The 23,114-nt window shown below is 34.8% G+C and overlaps 1 protein-coding gene across 2 annotated transcripts in view; it reads right to left on the reverse strand.

Moving 5' to 3' along the window:
* Positions 1-19,438, reverse strand: part of LOC150105689 (uncharacterized) — a 61,661-nt gene extending 42,223 nt beyond the window's left edge. For both annotated transcript variants that reach the window (XM_090394300.1, XM_090394299.1), the window contains exons 1-3: positions 19,202-19,438; positions 10,057-10,239; positions 3,840-3,945 (exon numbers count right to left, since the gene is read on the reverse strand). In XM_090394300.1, coding sequence (XP_090250426.1) covers positions 3,840-3,945; positions 10,057-10,239; positions 19,202-19,435 — 523 coding nt within the window. In that variant the 5' untranslated portion in view covers positions 19,436-19,438. The remainder of the gene's footprint in view (positions 1-3,839; positions 3,946-10,056; positions 10,240-19,201) is intronic.
* Positions 19,439-23,114: the final 3,676 nt, after the last annotated feature.

Genomic DNA, 23,114 nt, shown 5'->3' on the forward strand with positions numbered 1-23,114 from the left:
TAGACAAGTTTCTTTTTCTGCTATGTTCCTCTGGCATTTGCTTCTTGTATGTAGGTCTGGGAATACAGTCACGATTCATTGCCTACAATCCCTGCAAAGCTCAGCTGCCGTTGTCCGACCTCGTATTTCCACATAATCTCCTCGGGTTACGTTGACTTCATTGCCGTACACAGTCCTAAACCTCACTTCGGAATTCTACTTGACCACATAACTGTACTCAGACACTCCACTCCCAACCGTACTGGAACTTCGACTCTCCGGAAACAACAGGAAAAAAGCCCCTTTTAGGTGTCGTAAACTTCTATATATTCAGCACCGATGACCTTCTTGCTCTTACGTCATCGTTCACTCGGCACCCCGATACTCTTGCTTGTCATTGCATTTCGACGGGAAACCCCTACGCAACATTGACCTTTGCATTCGTGTTAGCCTCAGGTCATGAATTAATCCTCTTATTTTGTCTGGAACTTTAGCTTGACCTTGGTATACTTATGCACAATTCTCCACATATACAATTTCTAATTTTCTCATACAAAACACTTGATAACACAATATTCAAAACTTAAAGGAAAAGACATTAACGTTATTTCATTTACATTCAATTTGTCTTATTAACAGACAAGTATTTTAGCAGGATTTTTGATACTTGTTAAATCTGAACAATAGGTATTATATTACTAAAATTCCTTCTATTAAAGATTTAACACCATGTTGAGTCTGACTCCATGGAGGTCAGATATTAATAATAATACTAGTAATAATAATCCAGTTTCAAATATTGCCAATTTGGTGCATATGTGTGTGTGTGTGTGTACATAATTCCTTAAACCCCCCCCCCAAAAAAGTTAATAAATCAAGCAGAAAACAATTTTATTCCTATTTGCAAGATATTGCTGTAGAAGCCATATTTTGCAAATTTTAATTATGATTATAAGACTATCTTGGAATCAAAGACATTGCGAGTCTTCACTGTTATTGCACACAATGCCCATTGAACCTCATTCAATGCCATCACTGCACTCTCATGTAATACATTTCACTCATCAAATGTTCTGCAAAAAACTTGCTTCTCACACCCTCCTTTATACAACTTCCATAGATAGTCTCTTGTTCTGCTCCTTTCTCTCTCTCTCTATACAATCCATAAAAAAATATCTTCTACATAACCTGGCAAAATCCTTCACCAGCTTATATGTCACAATCATATCACCTCTCATCTATCCACTAGAATCTGCAATTGGCAATCCCTCAATCAGTTCTCATACCAGACATTCCAGTGACCTAATACCACCTTTCCAGACTCTTTCCAAATTATCTTCATGCTTTTGAAAACCAAGTGATCAAATCCATGTAATTATTACACCACAATCAGCCATATATGGCCAGATCAGAGACTTTATACAGTAAAACTCATAAATGTCATAATTTATTGTGGCATTGTGGTTCAAAATTTCAGGTCCTTGTCCACATCACCCCAGGTTCCTAAACTTCTCAATTTTCTTCAGTATATCACATCAACTATATACACTAGATCTCATCCTTACCTTCTAAATTTCAAAACTTTGCAAAAATTAGTCCTCTGTAAGGAACTGGCATATCTGATATATAAATCTCTCTATCTCTCTTAATATCATTAATATACAAGTTGAACAATAACAATCCTGAAACAAAGTTCCATAACATTAGTAACACCACATTAGTAACCTTTCTCTTCATTGATTGTGCTTGTCCATATACAACTTGCGGCTCATACTTATCAATCTTTTATCTAACTACTCAAACTAGTTATATAACTCCATCCATCTCAGTTTACTTATCAGTTTATTCTGTGACAATCTATCAAAGGAGTTTGCAAAATATAAATATACTACTGTATATGTATACACAAGTAGTGTGCCAAAACATGGCCTTCATTTAACAAACCCATAACGTTTATCATAGAGAATATCCTGCTGTAATTAACTCATTTCTGGATCCTAACCCTCACCAACTTCTCTCACACACCTATACAACTCTAGATATACAGATTAGCCTATAATTTAAAACTTCAATCACTTCCATTTCATTGGGACTCGTTCAGTTGCAAAGCTGTAGTTAAACAAATATATAAAAGCTGCTGTTGATTTCCCAAAACATTCCCTTAAAATGCAAGGTGATATGTCATTAAAGCCTTATTAATAGTGAGTTTACTTACTTCCTATTATATTCCCTGTTCACTCACTGCCAGCAAAATCTTTCCTCAACTGGTTAATAATGAAAATTACTGCATTACATCTGATATACAAAGGCTTTTGATAGATTACTGCATGATAAGTTGATAGTCAAACTACAGCAGATGGGATTAGATATTAGACTAGTGCACTGGCTATCTGATAGGTATCAGCAAGTTGTATGGGAGAGCAATATTCCAGAAAAGAAAAGTCACAAGTGGTGTGCCTCAGGAGTCTGTATTAGGGTTATTGCTGTTTAACTTGTATGTTAATGATATTTGGGTAAGATTTGGATGGGGATATTCAGTTGTTTGCAGATGATACAAAATTGGGATGAACTATGAGGAGTAGAGCAGATGTTATGGCCTTTGCAAGAAGACTTGAACAGATTGAGTGAATTGGCATGGGAGTGAGGATGCCAGTTCAATGTTGCAAAATAAAAGGTTTTAAAATTTGGAAAACAAAGATGGGATGTAGAATTTGTGCTTGGTGAGGATATATTATTGAAGGTAGAGGAAATAAGAGATCTTGAGGTGATGGTGGATAAGGATCTAAAATTTAGAGGACATATTGCATCCAAAATTGTGAGGAATGATGTGGAGGACACTGACTTGTAGAATTAAGGAGATTCTTGTTGCATAGTATAAGGCCTTGATTAGGCACACATGGAGTACTGTGCACAGATTTGGTCACCTGGTTTTCAAAAGGATAAAGAGATGTTGGAAAGGGTCCAGAGGTGACTGACTAAGGTATATGATATCTGGAATGTTGAATATAAGGAAAGGCTGAGAAGATGCAATTTACAGAGTCTAGTGGATAGGAGGAAGAGGGGTTATATGATAGAGATGTACAAGTTGGTAAGGGGTTGTTATATGATTAATGTTGAAGAGGTTTTTTATAAAATGATGGGAGATTAAGAGATCTCTGGAAGCTGTATAAGGAGGGTGTGAACAAGAGAGTGAGAAGCAGATTTTTTGCATGCAGAGTTGTGAATGATTGGAATGCCTTGTCTGTGAGGGGTGTCTACAGAGAATTTGAATGTGTTTAATGTGCAGTATGATGAGCTGTGTGTATATGACAAAGGGACCTCCAAGATGAATCTTTGACTCCATGGGATCTTAGGATAATAATAATTTAATAATATGACTAAACCTTTAGTAATAAATATGTGATGTTAAATCAGGTGGAAGGCAGGAGACTAACCAAGAATATGCACCAAGTGTGGAAATGGAAAAACATCTCAGGGAAAAAAAAAGAAAAAAAGAAAGAAAAAAAAAAAAAGAGACTATCCTAGGTGTGGACTTTGAAAGTAGCCTCAATGAATCTGTTGAGTGGCACTGGCCACCACATGCATAAGAAAACAAAAACTAAAAGATAACCTTTTTATGAGAAACTAACTGGTTAAATTATGTCAAAATCATTTTACAAAAAATCAGGTGTTTTGACCTAAAATGTTTTTTTTTTAATGGAATAACAAAAAACTATGTTTCATAATGTTATTCATCACCTGGAGTTAATAAAAAATTATAAAACAAAAAGCACTGATGTCTAATTAATCAGATATTTTTGAAAACATCGTGTAAAATGGTATCACAAACTGCAAGCCAAATGAAACTAAGCTATGCTTACCAACATCAATAGATACAGTAGGATCAATTCCTAAGAAATCTGTTCGTCTCCTCCACATCTCTTTCTTTATTCTTTTGGTAGAATTCACTCTCATGAAAGATGGTGTCTAATAACATTAACAATCATTTAATTATTAAAAAATAAATAAAGAAATAAAAAAAACAGCAAGAGTAACAAAAATTAAAGAACTGACAAGATGCAAAATTATAAAAGAAACTAGAATCATTTCATTTTTCTATAATTACTTATCATCTTTGCAATATCAGCAACAAATAAACACAAACAGTAGGATATTTTTAAATGGGATTAAATCAATTTTAGAAGTGACCATCACTTAGTGCTAAGCAGGATAAAAATGAATATCACATTTCAAAGAACAGTATGCAAGAAAGTTTTAAAAAAAAGTTGAACAGCTTTTACAGGAAAGCTGTAGACTCAACTTGACAAACATTATTGAAGAAAAATTAAAATAATCTGAAAACAAGAACCAAACATTGGAGACTCATTGGCAAACTCTCTAGGGAGGTATCAGGTGAAGTTGACTGCAAGGATAGAAAAATAAAAACACCATGGTGGACACAAGATGTTAAAGAAGGAGTCCTAGGTAAGAAGAAAGCTTACCAAAAGTTTCAAATAAGTTGGAAGTCAGCAGATGTCCTAAAAGAATACAAAGAAAAATTTAAGAGAACTAAGTTATGTGGTCTGCTGTAGTAGCTAAACAAAAGTCATGGGAAGACCATAAGAATATAGAAAATAAATTTCAGGAAGGTAGCAAAATGTTCTGGTGCCTATTGAAGAAGCTTAGAAATGGAGAAAATATTACTGTAAAAGAAATCAAAGATGAAAAGGTGACATGAAACTGAAGGCAAGGATATCCTGGATGCCTAGAGTAATTACTTTGAAAGACTATTAAATGAAACATGCAGTGACAGAAAAGTAGTAGAAAATTTTCAAGAGGAATGCAGTCAATACTTGAGGTAGAAAAAGCCATCAAAAACTTGAAATGTGAAAGGCAGCTGGAGTAAATGATATTAGACAGAAATGCTTAAATATGGAGATATAAAAGTTTTGAAGTGGCTATACTGCATAACAACTTCTGACTAGGTCCTTTACACTACAGAGGAGGGCCTGTATAGGTGTAACACAAAGTGTAATAAAAATCAAGGTTTAAGCCTACACAAGTCTGGTCTGCTTTCATCAAAAAATCTAAGAACCAAACTAGACCTACACTAAGTTTGGTCTACTTTCATCAAAAATCGAAGAACCACAGATCTGGAATAGGACATGCATCATGCCACAGAACACGTCAGCAACAACTAACATTGTTCCAACAAGTACTTAACAGACTAGAAAAGTCATCATCAAATTCCTGCCATGTACCCTCAAGGGGTGTACAGGATATGACAGTACCACATGAAAAAATTACATCATTACTAACTTCCTATCTACAATTTCCCTCCAAATCAGTCTGTTACTTGTCAAGACTCCAACATTATCAGATCTTATATTTCTATCGTCTAAGGCACTTTGTACCATATCAATCCACCTATATCTTGGTTTTCCTCTGGGTCGTTTTCCTGCCAACCTGGCAGAGAACACTTGTTTTGCTAATCTTTCCTCTCCCATTCTATTTAAGTGACCATACCACCTGAGATTAGCTCTGCTAACGCATTCCTGGATGCTGACAATGTCAAGTTCTTTCCTAATATCCTCATTTTTAATATGATATTGCCATTGATGCCATCTGTTCACGCCTCTAATCTTTCTCAGGACTCTCATATCTGCGGTCTCTAGTCTTTGGTCAAGTGTTTTACTTCTGACCCAGCTCTCAGATCCATAAGTTAAAATTGGTTTGAACACTGTCTTGTATACAGCTAATTTAGTGTTCCGACTAATTTCTCTCTTATTCCATATGAATTTATTCAATTGACTTCCCACCATACCAGCTCTGCTGATTCTGTTGTCTATTTCTATATTTAATTTACCATCTATAGTAAAAATCGTGCCTAAGTAGCTGAAATGTTTTACTTGTTGCACAGGTTCTCCATTCACAACACAGTTGACATTTTCAATGATTCTGCCTATTTTCATTGTCTTTGTCTTTTTATTGCTGACCTTCATACCATATCTATTACAGCAGCAATTGAATTTAGTCAGAGAATCTTGCAGACTTGTAGCGGATTTATTTAGAAGTATAACATCATCCGCATAAAGCAAAGAGCTGACATTAACATCTCCAATTTTGATATCATGTTTAATACCACTTTCCTTCATAATGTGATCCATATAGATAATGAATAACAGAGGGGATAATGTACATCCTTGTCTCTCACCAGATTTAACATTAAACCATCTTCCTGTACTTCCTTCAATTCTAACTGCTGACTTACAACTCAAATAAAGACTAAGTATTGCTTGATATAATGCCCCATTGACACCATATAACTGCAGCGTATTGAATAGCTTCTCTCTTGGCACCTTGTCATATGCCTTTTGCAAATCGACAAAACTTAAATACAGATCTTTGTTATATTCCCAAGCTTTCTCGACTATTTGTCGTAAAGTGAAGATCTGATCCTGACAGCCTCTATTTGGCCTGAATCCAGCTTGTTCTTCACCAAGCTTTTCTTCCACAATTCTTCTCAACTGTTTCTCAAGTATACTTGCATAGATCTTGCCAGGAACACTCAGTAGGGAAATACCTCTGTAATTCTCACATTCAGTTTTATTTCCCTTTATATATATGGGTACTATGAGAGCTCTACTCCATCGGGAATTCGTCCCTCTGTCCAGGCTTTCTGAACTATGCAGTGCAGCCACTGTAAAACTTTTATACCACCATACTTCAGCATTTCTGGTCAAATATCATCTACTCCTGCTGCCTTTCCACATTTCGAGCCTTTGATGGCTTTTTCTACTTCAAGTATGGATATGTATTCCTAACTGCATGCCTGGTCAGTGTTTTTTATCACTGTGCTGTCATCACTGCTTGTTTCATTTAGCAGTTTTTCAAAGTAATTACTCCATACTTCAAGGATATCTTTTTCTACTGTTTTCATGTCACCTTTATCATCTCTAACTCCTTTTACAGCACTCTTTCCTCCATTCCTAAGCTTCTTCAACAACTTCCAGAATATTTTGCCACCTTCTTGATATTTATTTTCTATATTCTTGCCAAAGTCCTCCCATGACTTTTGTTTAGCTAGTTTTACACACTGTTTAGCTTTCTTACATTTGTCTCTGTATTCTGTAAGAGTAAAAGCTGACTTATTTGCCAGGAACTTTTGATATGCTTTCTTCTTTTCCTTCACTGCCTCTTTAACTTCCTGTGTCCACCAGGGAGTTCTGATTTTTTTATCCTTGCACACAACCTCACCACATGCCTCTCTCACAGAATCAATCAATGTTTTCTTCAGAGTTTGCCACTGAATCTCCAAGGTTTGATTCCTGTTCTCAAACTCTTTCATTTTCTTTTCAATAATCTTTCTGTATTTTAGTCTACAGTTCACATCTGAGAGCTGCTCAACTTTTATTCGCTTTAAAACTTTCTTACATGTCATTCTTTTCAATATGAAGTTCAATTTTATCCTGCTCAAGACTAAATAGTGATCACTTCCAATTTCAAATCCTCTGTACACTCTGGTGTCCTGCACCAGGGAGAAAACATCACTATCAACAATAACATAGTCAATGAGACTTTTCTTATTCCTAGCCTCTTCTCTCCATGTGAATTTGTGCACATTTTTATGTTGGAACATGGTGTTAGTAATAACCAGTCCATGTCCTGAGAAGACATCCAACAGATATTTGCCATTATTATTCGCTTTGCTCTTTTCTCCAAATTTTCCCAAAATATTTTTGTATGTCTCATAATCATTTCCTACTCTACTATTTAGATCCCCAACAAGGACCAACTTTTCCTTTTTCATTGTGTCAGTTGCTTTTTCTAAAGTGTCAAAAAATTCCTCCACTTCTACCTTAGTAGAACCTTCTGTGGGACCATAGGCACAAATAAGTCTCATTGTCCAGGTCCCCATTCTCATATTTGCCCACACTACTCTACTTGAGACTGACTGCCATTCAAGAAGATTAGCCTTGTATTTTGTGTTGAATAATATGGCTACTCCTTCTTTTCCTTGATTGTCATTGCCTGAATATAACATTTTGTATTTATTGCTCAGAAAGATCTCACCAGTTTTGGTCTTTTTTGTTTCAGTCACCCCTATTATGTCAATCTGGTACTTATCTAATTCCTCAGCTAGCTCCATTTCTTTGCCATTCAGGCTTCTTACGTTGATATTACCGATCTTTAACTCTGGTGATGTTGAGTTGGGGTTTGTTTTCAGATTTGTTCCAGTAGCTGACTTTTTGCTGTTCGCCCTGGTTCCCTGGCGAAAACAACGGGGGCCTTGTTTAACTGGGCGACGCCCCAGCCGGCATGAAATTTTGTCATGTTGTACCATCATTTTTTATTTTGGAAAAGACTAGAAAAGTACTTAATAGAAAAGACCTAGTAATTAATAATACAGTTTTTTCCTGGTCACTTTATGTACTAGTTTTATTAATTAATTTTTACTACTTTTTTATACAAGTTTTGTACCCTGATGATGTAAATCTGATGACTTATGAAACTTGTTGAGTTATGCTGTTTATTTTAATAAATCTGTTTTATGTTTAGAAACATGTCGTCTCAATACCGGAAATTAAATGAAAACTATATTTCATGCCAGATAGCCTCAAATGTACAGCCTGCTACATCCCTGTACTACAGCAGAAATCCAAATCCTTCTCTATTTGGCTTCAATTCTTCTGCTGTCATTAACAAAACCCCTCCTCCATCCTGTTCTCTTTATCCTCTCTGAAAATATTATATTCATCTCTTCATCAATCAAGTCTTGTTAATGCCTATAACTTTTGCCAAGTTGAACTTACCAATGCCAGAAACTCTTTCCCCTAATTCTAGATGCTTCTGACATTAGTATACATAAATTGCAGTATCCCCTGCAGCCTACAACTGCCCTCAACACCTTGTGTTGGGTATCCCACTCAATTGCATGCACTGGCATTCTTGAGAATGCCAGTGCATGCAATTGACGTTACCTGATGTCAATTTTACCTGACATTACTCCAAACTCTCATCGACCAACACTTTTCTTAAAACACCTAACTCCAAATCCATTTAAATGCAAACCATCAGCCATATGAAAGGATTTATCAAGCGCATGCTATATATCCACAAACTCTGCACTATTCCCCCCCCTCCCCAAGCACAACCTACTCATGAACTCATTTACAATCACAGCCTATCTCAACTCACTCTACCATACCATGGCATCAGATTTACAATTTTTACTCTCTCTCTTCTTATTTGCTTGCACCAGCAACTCTTTCACATGCCATATATCACATTTGTTGCCTTGTTTCCTACCAGATCATTTTTACCTGATAAAAAAATAATCATTTTTACTTTCCCTCTTCCCCTTCCCTCATCCAAACAACATCACTAATATCCAGGGAAATATAATTCCATTACACTCTACTTACACATGCCTCTTATCGCCGAGTATGCATAAAACTCTCTCTCTTTCTCTCCCCTTGCACATACTTTGCTTTCTCTTTCCTGGCAACTCTCCCTACTTTCGCTTCTCTGCTATACACTCACCAAACATTTCTCCAACCATTCTATCTCACATTTTGTCCTGTGCAGGATTGTATATAAGCATACTCTCTCTTTCTCATTACCATCTTGCCATTCTCCTCATCTTCAACCATTTCTTTTATATTATCACTGATACCACATTCATCTTGCTAATTTTAATCACTTTACTTTCAACAGCTTTGCTCATATTCTCACTCACATTCTCTCACCTTATTCACTTCTTCACAACTCTTCACTGTCATATTGCTTACTCTTCTCACACTTCTGACACTCGTATTCAAAATACTTCCATTCCATGTGATAACTAGTTTCTATCATCTCCCCTTTTTTTTTCTGTGTATTTATCAAATTTTGTAACCCACAAACCCACCCTTAATCTATTCTCAGAGTGTATATCAGAAATAATACCATTTCGTGTTTACCTGCTTCTGAATATAGAAATTCTGGTAAGAACTAAAAGTATGCACACCGCATTTTAATGCTATACTCCACCATCACTCAGCAGCAATAATTTATATGAAAAGAAGGATTAATTTTATCTGAACAGATTTTCAATACCTTATTGTCAAAGGAATCCATTTCCATAGGTGGTGGTGGTGGTGGCTTTTCTTTTGGAGGCTCAATTTGACTTGGTGGAGCATCTAATTCATCAAGAATTAACTGACTATCATCAATAATGTACACAATTTCATCAACATTTGCCTCTGATAAAAAGGACTGTTGTTCATCTGGGGATGTTACCTGTAAAAATAAAAATATATAACTTATAGAATAATTCATGGCTAACAACTTAAAGTATTAATACTGAAGGTTTTAAAATAAAAAATAAAAAAATTAGACAAAAAATAACATGATGAGATAAGAAACCATCCATTAAGCAAGTGCTATTATTTCATCAGGCTTATTTTTAATTTTTATAACAACTCAAGCATAAAAGGTTGTAAACATATAGTACATTAGTTGCTCCAAAGGAAATTTATATGTGCAAAATTACATAATTACTCACCTACTGTAGATGGCTGAGTAGATCTCTGCTTTTTAACCAACAAGTTATGGGTTTTAATTCCACTATGATATGGAATGTTTTTGATAAGTCTTTAGGTGGTGGATGATTTTTAATGTCTGCAGGTGACCACTATCCTGTTTACTAGTGGCCCAAAGTTTAAAAGCATGGTAGTTCAAAAGAAGTGCCATGTTTATTCACTAGAATAGGTTTTTTTTAAGTACCTAACCCTTAGCTTTCCTACTATGGCACTAAAATTTTGTGAGATTATTATAAGAAAAAAAATTAAAATTACATTTTATTTACTGAACAATAAAGCCTAAAAGGTTTCATTTCAATGAAGTAAATTAATATAAAATAGGAGATATTATAAATCCATTCTTATTTCATAAGTGAATGTGTAGAAACTTAGAAAGTTCGAATGAGAATACAACCCTCAGCACTAGAGTTGGCCTTAGTAAAAGCGAGTTCCATTTGTTTGACCCCAGCTCTAGCAAATGGAACTTGCTCACTCTTAGGGCAAGCCTGGATGGATGATCTTTAACAAGGCTGAATTAGTGGGAGTTAGATCAAGAGATGGGACTCAGAACTAAATCAATAGAAGAAGACATATTTCTATACACAAATAGCAAAATGGTGTATTACCATATTATTACAATACAATAGATGAGAGATTATTGCAACAAGTTTTATCACTGGCTCATAAAGTAAACAGTATTTGATAAGAAATTATGTTCTTGTGAAATTCTTGTATATTTCATGGATGGATGGCGTTTAATAAGACCAATTTAGTGGAAGTAAGACCCAGAAAACTACAGAGAGCTAAATCGATGGAAGAAGTCATATTTTCATGCACAAATATCAAAATGGTGTACAGAAAAAACTGGGTATTTTTTAATGATCATAAATAACTACAGTAAAAAAAAAACTATTAGTACCATCATCCTGGGTAAATATATAAAAATAAATGTAAAGCTGGCAAACCAAAACTAAAACACTATTAAACAATGCTATGCAGGAACAATTATAATATAAATAGAAATGCATGGAATGGGGGGGAGGAGGTGGCATGAGTAAGCTGTTTTGTTCAGCACTGTTTGCAGATGGTTTGCTGAAAAGTTGAAGTCCTTGGTTCCTTTAAACATGCCATGTGAAAAGATGACATTCTTTTATGATGCAAGCAATGAAGTTCTTCTCTATGTAAGAGAGCTCTTGTTCTACTCAATGTCATGGTGTGTGTGTGTGTGTGTGTAGGGGGGGGGTGAATGATAAGCCAAGCTTGCACTGTCCTCACTGTTGTTGCTAATGTTGGCAATACATTCTTTTTTCTGTCTTATTTCAAACTTCTCAAAGTCTTACTTATCTATGAAAGGCCAAGAGCATGGAATTTTGTATACACCTATATGAAGTTTACTCCACTCTCCTAAAGATCACAACACCCTCTAGAAACATCCTGAGGTGTATACAGAATTTCATGCTTTGCTAAACAAATATATAAAACATTGCTAAAGAAAGCAATGTTTCATTTTGTGTTTGCTGACTTTACATTTATTTTTATAGATTTACCCAGAAGAAGCCACAAGATTTAGTGGTGAAACTAATATTTTTATTGTAGTTATTTATGACCATTAAAATATAACCACCTTTTTCTAGTATACTCATTGGTTGAAAGTCTCCTGTCAAATATAGTGTTTTACCAATTATTACAATACTCTTGATGAGAGACAGTTGTAGCATGTTTTTTTTTTTTTTCACTAGGACAGAAAGTAAATTATATTCGACAATACTTTATATTATTGTTCTCATCCTTTACCCCGCATGAACAACCAAAGTTTGCATATCTCTGTGATATTCCTTAATGCATAGCACATATCTGTCATTTCTGGTTATTTGGAATAATGGCTGAAGTAACTAAGGTTATGAGGCTAGCATATGATATCTATAAATTGCACATTCTTCTGGCTGGTTTGCCTGCTTTTGTGCTTCGCAACCATATGCCTGGGGAAGGAGTGTCCTAGGATCGATTCTTGTTGACGACGTTAAGGATTTTCCTCAGCCATAACCAAGTTAACCAGTCGTGGGCATGGACAGCAGGGTTTTTTCCACCAGTTTATCTAGGATTTTTCATCCCACAAGCATGTGGGATGAAAAATCCCATGTGAACACACAGAGTACAGTCATAGGATATAGTACGTCAAGGAAGGCAAATGAAAACCACCTTGCTCATAGTCATTTCCCTAGATGGTGGCGTATACAGCTGCCCCTAAACAGCCGAAAGCCTATATAACCACAATAACATTTGTCATAAGCATCCATGTGCAATTGCAAGTCATTCTATCAAGTAGTTTTTTTTTTATACAGCTGTCAAAAGCTAAAGTGTTGTCTGTATCCCTTGAAATGGATAAAATTGAGTATCATGCAGTTATAACAATCTTTGTAAAAGAAGGTTTAATGACAAAAGAAATTCATTCAAAGTTCATAAAAGTTTATGGGCACTCTTCTCCTTCATTTTCAACGATTAAGAAATGGGCTACAGAGTTTAAGCGCAGCCATACCAGCCTTGAAGATAATCCACGTGAAGGACGTCCAAAAAGTGTAACAACACCAGAAATCATTGATCAGTGCATGATATGGTATTGGATGACTGGCGAGTCAAAGTGCATGAAATTGCTGAGATTATAGGCATTTCAAAACGTGTGGGATATATTTTGCATGAAGAATTGCAAATGAAAAAGCTTTGTACAAGACGGGTGCAGCGCAGATGAAAAACGCACTCGCATGAAAATCTCTGAACAGTGCTTGGAGCGTTTTAACAAGAATAAAACTGATTCTGTGCATTGATTTATTACTATGGATGAGACTTGGATTCACCAGTACACACCAGAATCCAAACAGCAGGCAAAACAGTGGACAGAAGCCGGCTGTTCAGCGTCAAAGAAGACAAGGTCATGGCATCGGTGTTTTGGGATTCTAAAGGCATTTTGTTTATTAATTATCTTGAAAAGGATAAAACAATAACCGGGGAATATTATTCCAATCTTTTAACCAGACTAGACAAAAAAATTCATGAGAAAAGACCCGGTTTACAGAAGAAAAAAATCATCTTTCATCAGGACAATGCACCTGCCCACAAAGGTGTTTTGGCAATGGGAAAATTAAGGGATCTGCACTATGAATTGTTGGAACATCCACCCCTATTCCCCAGATTTGGATACCTATGACTTCTATCTCTTCCCGAAACTAAAACTCTTCCTTGCTGGTCAGAGCGTTTTTCTTTGAATCAAGAGGTGATTTCAGCTGTAGATGGGTATTTTGCAGATCTTACTGAGAACCACTACAGAGACAGGAAAGTGGTGCTGGAGCATTGCTGGAATAAATGTATTAGTCTTAAGGGAGATTATATTAAAAAATAAAAATAATTTTGAAATTATAAATTAGTTTTTTCATTGTTAGGCTGATAACTTTTCAGACCACCCACATACAAGTAACCTGTGAAGAAACTTCATGTGCAAACTTCTGATTGCTCCCCCTTGGCTAAAGAATGGAAGTAAGAATATAATTTCTTGTGAAGTGCAGTTAAACTTTCTGACTCAGCAAAAAATCACGCTACAACTGTGTTTCATTCAGAATATTTTAATAACATGGTGATAAACCACTTACTACTTGTATATGGAAATATGACTTCAGCCACTGATTTAGTTCTTGATATCTCCATGAAAACAACATTTCAGGTCATCTACAGGGTGCTTGCCCTAAGAGTAGAACTAGTTCTAGCTGGCTGCTAGACCTTAGCAGTCATTTTGCTTGTTATCATAGAATTTATGCCGATAAGAAAAAAAACTAAAACTGTTCAAATGACTCTTGATAACTTCTTTTGATTAAAAAAAATTGTAGTGACTAACGTAGGTACAAGCATTTATTAAACATTTATTTTGCATTGATTTTTTATCTTTCTAAAAGAGTACCATATAAAACGAACTATTAGTACAGTAATCAATCAGGGACGAATTGTACTTTTTACCATTGATTATTAGATTTGATTAACGCGATTTTGATATACGTGGTAACATCGAGGAATTAATTAACCTTTAATCGAGGGATGCCTGTATATATTGTAAATGATATGTTTATTTTCTAGACTACGTATGAGGATATGCTGAGAAAAATATTTTCTGAAAACAGAAAGTGAATAGCAGTTTCATATATGAAAGATGCTTTGTTGAAAAATCCCTCATATTCTGAAAAAAAAAAATTATTTCACTTCTTTCTTTCCAACTAAAAATTAGATCTCTTCCTTCCTTGCACAAAAAAAGGGAGTGGAAAATCTCTGGTCTCTCTCTTCCTGGCATTTACAGAAATTCCTGCTCATGTAATCTTGCACACTAAGGACAAACTGGTCAGTGAACTGAAGTCAGAAAAGAATAATTTCAAGACAAGAATGATGTGATTTCAAGAAGATGGAACATAATAATAATCAGATGATCATCACTTAAACACTGATGCCACATTACTCATAAATAACAAGTACTGCCAGTTCTCACTATTGCAAACACAAACTCACTATAACAAGCCACTGAAAAGTCCTGATTAAAGTACACAGGTATTATGTTGTGCTAAAAGAAATTCAATATAGCAAACTATTCCTACATCCTTATGAGTTTACTATAAATGAGATTTGAACTGTAATAATGAAGATTCCAATTCCTATAAATCTGCAAGATTATCCAAGTCTTGTAAAGCCTTTCTACTCCAGCCAAACCTGAATAAAAATGAACACACACACACACACACATGCCCACTTTTTTTTATTTGTCTGTGCATGGGAATGCATTAATGCATTACATGTTTCAGAATGATTCATATGTGTGTGACTTGACCTGTTTGTACTTGTAAGCTCTGAGATGTTCATGTTACAATAGAGAAGTATTATTTTTAACAGAGGTCTATATTCAAATGAATTCATGTTGATTATCCATTAAAACAAAGTATTGATAGAATTCAAGATGATGGGTATTGCTGTGTATAGAATGGAGGGATCTCCCATATAGAGCCTAATGACTCCATAACCTTAAATAATAATGATATTTCATGTTAATATTCATTAATGATGTTTCTAGATTGATAGGGAATCTTTCAGTTGTCGGCAGATGATGCAAAGATGAGATGTTGAGGTTATACAGAGTACTGCTGATATTATCTCCTTTCAGGAAGATTTAAATAGATTTTTAGCTTGGATGAGTGAGTGGGGTTGATGTTTTAATGCTATTAAGTGCAAGGTGTTGCCCTTTGTGTAGAGGTGTAAGGTTGTGTACTACAGTATTTCAGGAAGTGAATGTGATTCAGCATTTAGGGATCGAAACCCATAGTATACTGTTATGTATACAATGAAAAATAAGGATAAGTGGTTGTGTTATTATATAAAGCACTGGGTCAAACCACCCTGGACTACTGTGCTCAAATTTACTCACCGAGCTTCCTATGTGATATGGAGACATTAGAGAGGGTTCAGACAAGGAATTAAGACAATATCAGGACTCTGGAATGTTGGTTATGGGGAATGCCAATTGCAGACTTTAGGGGATAGATAGAAAAGAGGTGGTATGATAGAGACAATTAAGTTAATGAAGGGATTTTACTGGATTAATATAGAAGGAATTATACTTAGAGTGGAAGGTGGGGGTAAAGGGAAGTGAGGAGCAGATTTTTTGCATCGAGTGGTGAATGAGTAGAATATATTGCCAGAATGTGTTGTGAATACTAGAAACATAAATGAATTTAGGGTTTGATATGAGAGATGAGTGTTTGCTGAGTGAGAACTCTCACAATAAGTCTTCGGACTCCACAGAGTTTGTTATAACTGGCATGTTGAGAAATATAAGTTCAGGTGGCTGAGATTCTTCCTTAGAGCATTCATATCATATTTACAAATTTCCAAAAAAATGCAATGTTCACAAAGTTATTCAAAAACACAGCATATCAAGAGCAGTATTTTCAGAAGCAACACTGTACATTTCAGGGAATGTAGAAAACTAATACTCAGCTCTGTAATCTAAACATGAAGAGCTATGATTTGGAATATTTAGACTTTAAAGCCCTTAATAAGCTAAGCAGTAGAATTATTGCCTATGTTTATTTGCTTCTAGGCATTGAATTCTAGAATACTGGTTTAATATCTATTTGCTGGTGGATATACCAAAGCTTCTAAGTTGCCCATCCAGGGAGGGGGGGCAACTTCGATGCTGGATCTCGCCTTCACTGAGAAGTGAATTTCCCGAATTATCTGAAGAAGCATTGAAAATCGTCATGCAGTTTTCTACAACTTATCTTTGCAAGAAAGGATTTTCATCGCTCCTTTAAATAAAAACAAAATACAGAATTTGTCTCAGTGTGTGTGCCGATCTTCGACTGAAGTTGACCAATATTGAGCCAGATATCCAGCAACTCTGCAATGCCAAGAAGCTCATCCATCTCATTAAAAGTAAATAGTAAATAATTATATCATATTATTTATTTGTTTAATAAAAATTAAACCTTTGTTCGATGATGATACACTTTTACTTGTTTACTTCCAAGTTAATTATGTTTCCATATAATATATTCAAAACATGCTTTTAGATTTATTATGTTATAAATGGCACAGTTTTTCCCAAATGTTGGTAATCCCCACATACGTTTTTAAAAAAATTACATAACTTAGTGGTCCATAGAATTGTTTTAGGCATTTTACTTGTCCTTGAGCTTAGAAAGGGTGAGAAATGCTGTCCTACAGCTGTCAAAGTCAGGCCGGAGAGGATCACGGGTATCATGTATTGGCGAATCATTGCAGATGCTCAGTCATAGGTCGTGTGCTATATGCTCGTATTCTGTGCTATTTTGCATTGAGTTTGTTGAAAAGCATGTCTTGAACTTGAAACTTCTTTCAATCTCTGAAGAGTAACCTTACCGTAAGTAAATTCTTCAAAAACATTGAAGTTAAGTTAAAGTTAAATTTGTAAAAGATTTTATTTTGATTTTTGGATTTTGTGCTTCAAATTATGGCTGAAAAACGTATGCAGAGTATTTTATTGATTGTTGATGACAATGTTGGCGCTATTAATATTGTCAATACTGATTTGGATTCGGTTTCCCCAGTCGTAGGTCTGACAAAACCATCGAATTATCCAAAAGAAAGTACTTCCTTAGTTATTAATAATTCTCACGACATCGCATTTTTGAAAGAACAAACATTTAATTCTGACGATAATTTAGATATTGTGAAAAAGTTGTGGAAACCAGAACCAAATTTTAATTTTCCTGCAACCTGTGCTGCAATTCACAACTGAAGTTTTCAATACACATGGTTTGAAAAATTTACATGGCTTGTGTACTCTCAAGTTGAAAATAGTGCGCACTGTAAATATTGTGTATTTTTTTGCACCTGCTAATGTTGGAAAATCTAAATCTGAAGTACCTGGGCAGTTAGTTACGCAAGGTTATAATAACTGGAAGAATGCCATTAAAAAATTTAATAATCACCAAAAAACAAAATATCATATAACGGCTGTTATGACTTACAAAAGGCTAAACAATATTCAAGATGGAAAATGTATTCCAATCAATCGACAAATTGATGTAGATAGTGCATCACAAGCTGCAGTTAATCGGAAACGATTAGAGCTGATTATAAAAACAGTAATTTTATGTGGTTTGCAAAATATACCCTTGAGAGGACATCGTGATTATGGAGAATTTTCATTTCCACCAACATGAAGAAGCAAGATTTGGTTACATAGACTAGACCTCACCAAAGGTTAGCATACATCCAGCTCATGCAATCTCAAAATTAATTCCATCAGTATTTTAGGTTATCAAGATTTAACCAGAAGTTAGATATGACAAACTATGGATTCTTTCTTGCCTATCTATAAAATCCCTATCCTTCTAAATGACTATGGAGCTGTTCCAGTTTTTCCGTCACTAAGGAAAAATCAACCATAGTGTACATGGAATATTCAAAATGCACAGGGGAGATATGTTAAGAGATTTTCCACTGCTTACCTATGGATGTTTAGACAAAAAAAAAATATAAGAAAGCTTTGTAAGAAAACTTATTTCCCATTAATGTAAGTCACATAGCAGAAAGACTAATAACAATGCAAGAAAAAAAGAATTTTTAAATATTAAAGCATTCAGGACTATCATATTGGTAATTTTTAGAGGAATCTCACTTCATTTTTTTTGGATAATGAATCATTTTTGACTCCTACCACAAAAGATTGCAAACTTATAGGGCATGAGTAGTGTGTGTGTGTGGGCTAAGGATTTTTTATTATATATAAATTTTATTTTTTAAAACATTTTTTAATTTATTTTTCACATAATCCAGAAACCCTACTCTAGAGAGAAACATGGAACTTTTTCCAAGTCACTTCCAGACTCCAATAAACAGGGCAGTGGTTTTACACCAAGTGATGAAATTCATCTCCTACCTAAAAACAATCACAAAGATCCACGGTAGGATTCCAGCCCATGTTTTTGGTTAGTGGGTATGTTAACCACTTGGCCAACCAAGTCAGCAAATGTTTTAGATATTTTAATAAATTCATGTGGCTAAAGACCAAAGCTAAAGAAAACATTCACAAAAAAATTAGAAGAGTATTAGAAAAATTTTACTCTTTAGTTTAGTCTTTAATTTTAGACAACTACATAATCAGAACTTACATTTTGTATCTCTTTTTCAGTAATTATTTCCTGTTCCTTGGTATTTGAGGGAAATTCAGCCTCTAATTCTGATATAAAATTTAAGTTGCTTTCAGATGATACATCTTCATTTTGAATATCCTCATTTTCCAGTGTTGTCACTAGCAGTTGTTCATAAATATCCTCAGAGCTGTCTTCACTTAACCAACTCGATGCACATAGTTTGTTAGTTTTTATTAATTCTACATGATCCATTTCTTCAGTTTCCTCTTCTTTTGCTTCTTCTCCTTCTTCTTCTTTTTCAAATATCATTTCTTCTATATCATTATTTGGACTCTGAACAGCAATATCAAAATTGTCTGTAGGGGAACCTTCAGAACTATTATTATAGTTTTCATCAAAATCTAGAGGGAAACCCTATTATAATAAACAAAATTAAAATAACTATTTTAAAACATCTAATGTTATATTGCTAATAATAATTATAATTATATGTAATAATTAAATTATCTACTGATCTCATATTTACAGTAATTCCAGTTTATATGTGATGTTCAAGTAGTGAACTGAACTGCAATATAGTCATGTTATGAACATGAGCCTATTTTTGTATAAAACTGTAGAATCAAACTGTGTATAAGTAACTCCTCTACCTAGGACTTAATTAGTTCCCAGATGATGGTCATTGTAAGTCAAAGGTCTTATTTCCTGTATGCATATGGTTATAAATTGGTGGTTCCCTTCCTGGAAACCCATTTCAGTAACATAAAAATATCAACACTGTTCACAAAAATACATGAAAACAATATAAAACATTCAAATACATACAGGGTGTTCGGGATAAATTTGACAGTTTCGTAAGGAAAAAGAAAATCTTCTTTGTATCTATTAAATTTAATGAATTGACAAAAAAACATTACAGGCAGAGTTAATTACAATACTATCAACAAGATTTACTCAAAATAACCACCATTAGCATCGATCACAGCTTCAATTCTGCTTCGGAACCTCGAACAAGCTGATGCTACAGTCTCCCTGGGAAGGGCCGCAAAAACTGTTTTAATTTTATCCATTAACTGGGCTTTTGTATTACTGGAAGTGCGATTGGTGTCTTTTTCAACTGCGCCGCATACAAAATAATCCATGGGGTTAAGGTCTGGGGAGTTTGGAGGCCAAACATTTGGACTGGTGAAGTCGTAGAAATTTTCAGACAACCATTTTTGACTTTTCCCAGAGGTGTGGCAAGGGGCCGAATCCTGCTGCCATACATACGGCCTACCATTGGCTACCCTTGTTATCCAGGGCTTGACTACAGTTAGCAACTCCACGAACAAAGCCCGAATTCCAATGCCAGGGTTCTTCAACACCTGTTCCTGCAGATTTGCGAGGAATTCTGCTGTACGAACGCAATCAGATCGTCTGCTAGGGATCTTTCTTCTTGCTACATCCTCATAGTCACCATTGCAAGTCTCTAGTTCATGCCTGATTGTTTTTACTGTATTCAGGGAGCATTGGGCAGCAGTCGTAATATCCTTATTTTGATGGCGGGCACGAATCATCATGATACAAGTTATTCTCTTCCATGATTCAGGTGGGTTCCAGCTATCCATCCTTTCTGACATCTTGTATATGAATGAAGAAGGGTCCAAACTTTTAATTGAAGAGAAGTGTGTGTTAATACATGTAACTTACGGAAAAATATAATTAATTATAAATATGTCAAATTTATCCCGAACACCCTGTATTTCTGGGAACATATATATTGAAAACAAACACAACATAAAAGCAAAGAATGCAAAATACATTTGAAACTATGAATTTTCAAATATCTTTTACATGCTTTGCTTAGTACAAACATTCCATTCATGAATAAATCATAAAATGTGATGCAATGAGACTGAGTTGTTGCAACCAACTCATCGCACAGTGTTGCCAATTGACTATGTGCTATTGCAATCATTAAGCAATCATAATTAATAATTTTGCTCATTATTGTGAATATCTTATTTACTACAGGAAAAGAGTAGAAAGACTTAATTATTGGCAATTGTTTATTTTAATTATTAATAAATGGACTAACAAAACCCAAGAAAAAGATAAATATGACAATTTATTAACTGTTATTATTATTGTTGTTATGTGACATCTCCAGGGAGTCCAAAGACTCATCGAGGGAGGGCACATACTCTACAGCTCTCTGTTCTCCACCCTCAGTCCACAACTACAACGAATGGCAACTACCATCATCATCTACACCAATGCCATCTACTGCCCACCACCATCACTAGCATTTTCACAGACAATCATAAACATGATGCCCATGGCAAGATTTGAATATGCAGCCTTTTGGCTGGAGAGCAGATACGCTAACAACTCAGCCAACTAAGCTGGCAAGCTGCTAATATTTGGATATTTTAAACAAGCCCCATCAGAGCATAAAAACCACTAATTGCAGAACATGATGCACTAAACCAGTGTTTCTCAAAGTGTGGTACGTGTACCCCCCCCGGGGGTACGCAAAAGGTCTTTGGGGGGGGGGATTTTCGGCTATACATCATTAACACATGGAATCATTATTAAGAAAAAAAAAAAAATTATTTTAAACGTATATATTTCTCAGTAAATTATATATTATGTATGAATTCTCCTACTCAAATTGCAAGTTACTATTGCCAAGACGTTTACGTCCTGGCGATAGTAACTCACTCCCTGCAGTAAATAACACGACTTCCCCAACAGCATCACTATACTGAAGACAGAAGAAAAATAAGTAGTTTTGTTGTATCACTGAATAAGGTACAGAGACATTTGCAGTCTGTGTAATATATTTCTCAACAAATAATGCAATTAGAGATAACTGGGATAAAATATAATAAAATAAAATAAGATAAAATGGCACTAACTAATGAATCATCTCCCCTCCAACAGAAACTGCTGTATAGACTCGAGCAAAACCATATTGCACCGGCAACATATGGTTTTGCTTGACACCACCCCATCGTGAACGTGTTAAAACTAAGAAATATATAGTGAATGTGTTTCAGATATTATAAAATCAAGAAGAGAATTAGCATTTCAACTCAACTGTTGGCTTGCCTTTGTCTTTGGTTCGTGCAATCATTTGTTAATACTGCACCAATCATATGCAATTCTTCATAACTGCTCTATCTCTACTGGCCTACCATTACTGTCTGTTTCACGCTCTGCTTTTACTTCTCATTACTCATTTGTGAAGGACTGTTCATTATCTCAAGTATATCAAGTCTAAAAATTTAATGGCAATTTTTCCTTCAAATAATGGGAAAGAAGATGGAGCTATTTGGGTAGATGACTTTGATGATGCACACAAGGAAACTGTTCTGGATGCCAAAAGTAGTGATAGCGAATAGTAGCCTTCTTGGTTAAGTCACACCATTTACAGTTTTTTTTTTTTTCTGAAATCTTTAGTTTCTGAAAATTCCTACATATATCTCGTACCATGATTTTTTAGCTTTAATTTTGGGAAAAAAGTGCAAGTTATATTCGAGGAAATATAGTAAGTTTTTTAGCTTTCAAATTCTTAAGTATGGATCACTGGTTAAAGACTGGATTTATAAAATGCAGAAATGAGAGCAAATACAAGTAACTGTAAGCAACAAGAAAACATTGATATTGTATCTGGATCAAATGAAATTGATAAGGGTGTGTCGTCTGACATCTCTAGAGAACCAACTAGAAAGAAGATGAAAAATCTTCGTAAGTATGATATGAATTACTTGAAATGTGGCTTTTCATGGAAATGAAGGGAAATGAAGAGGAACCTATTTCAAATTTTGTTCTATTAAAAATAAATCACATTTTTTGTTTACACGAACATATAAATTCAAATAAAATAGACATTTACAATGAAATATACTTTTTATTTATTTATTTATTATTATTTTGATAAAGGGGT

The sequence above is a fragment of the Typopeltis vanoorti genome, chromosome 6 (genome assembly GCF_054136105.1).
Source record: "Typopeltis vanoorti isolate ZY-2024b chromosome 6, IOZ_Tvanoo_1.0, whole genome shotgun sequence".
Taxonomy (NCBI): Eukaryota; Metazoa; Arthropoda; class Arachnida; order Uropygi; family Thelyphonidae; genus Typopeltis; species Typopeltis vanoorti.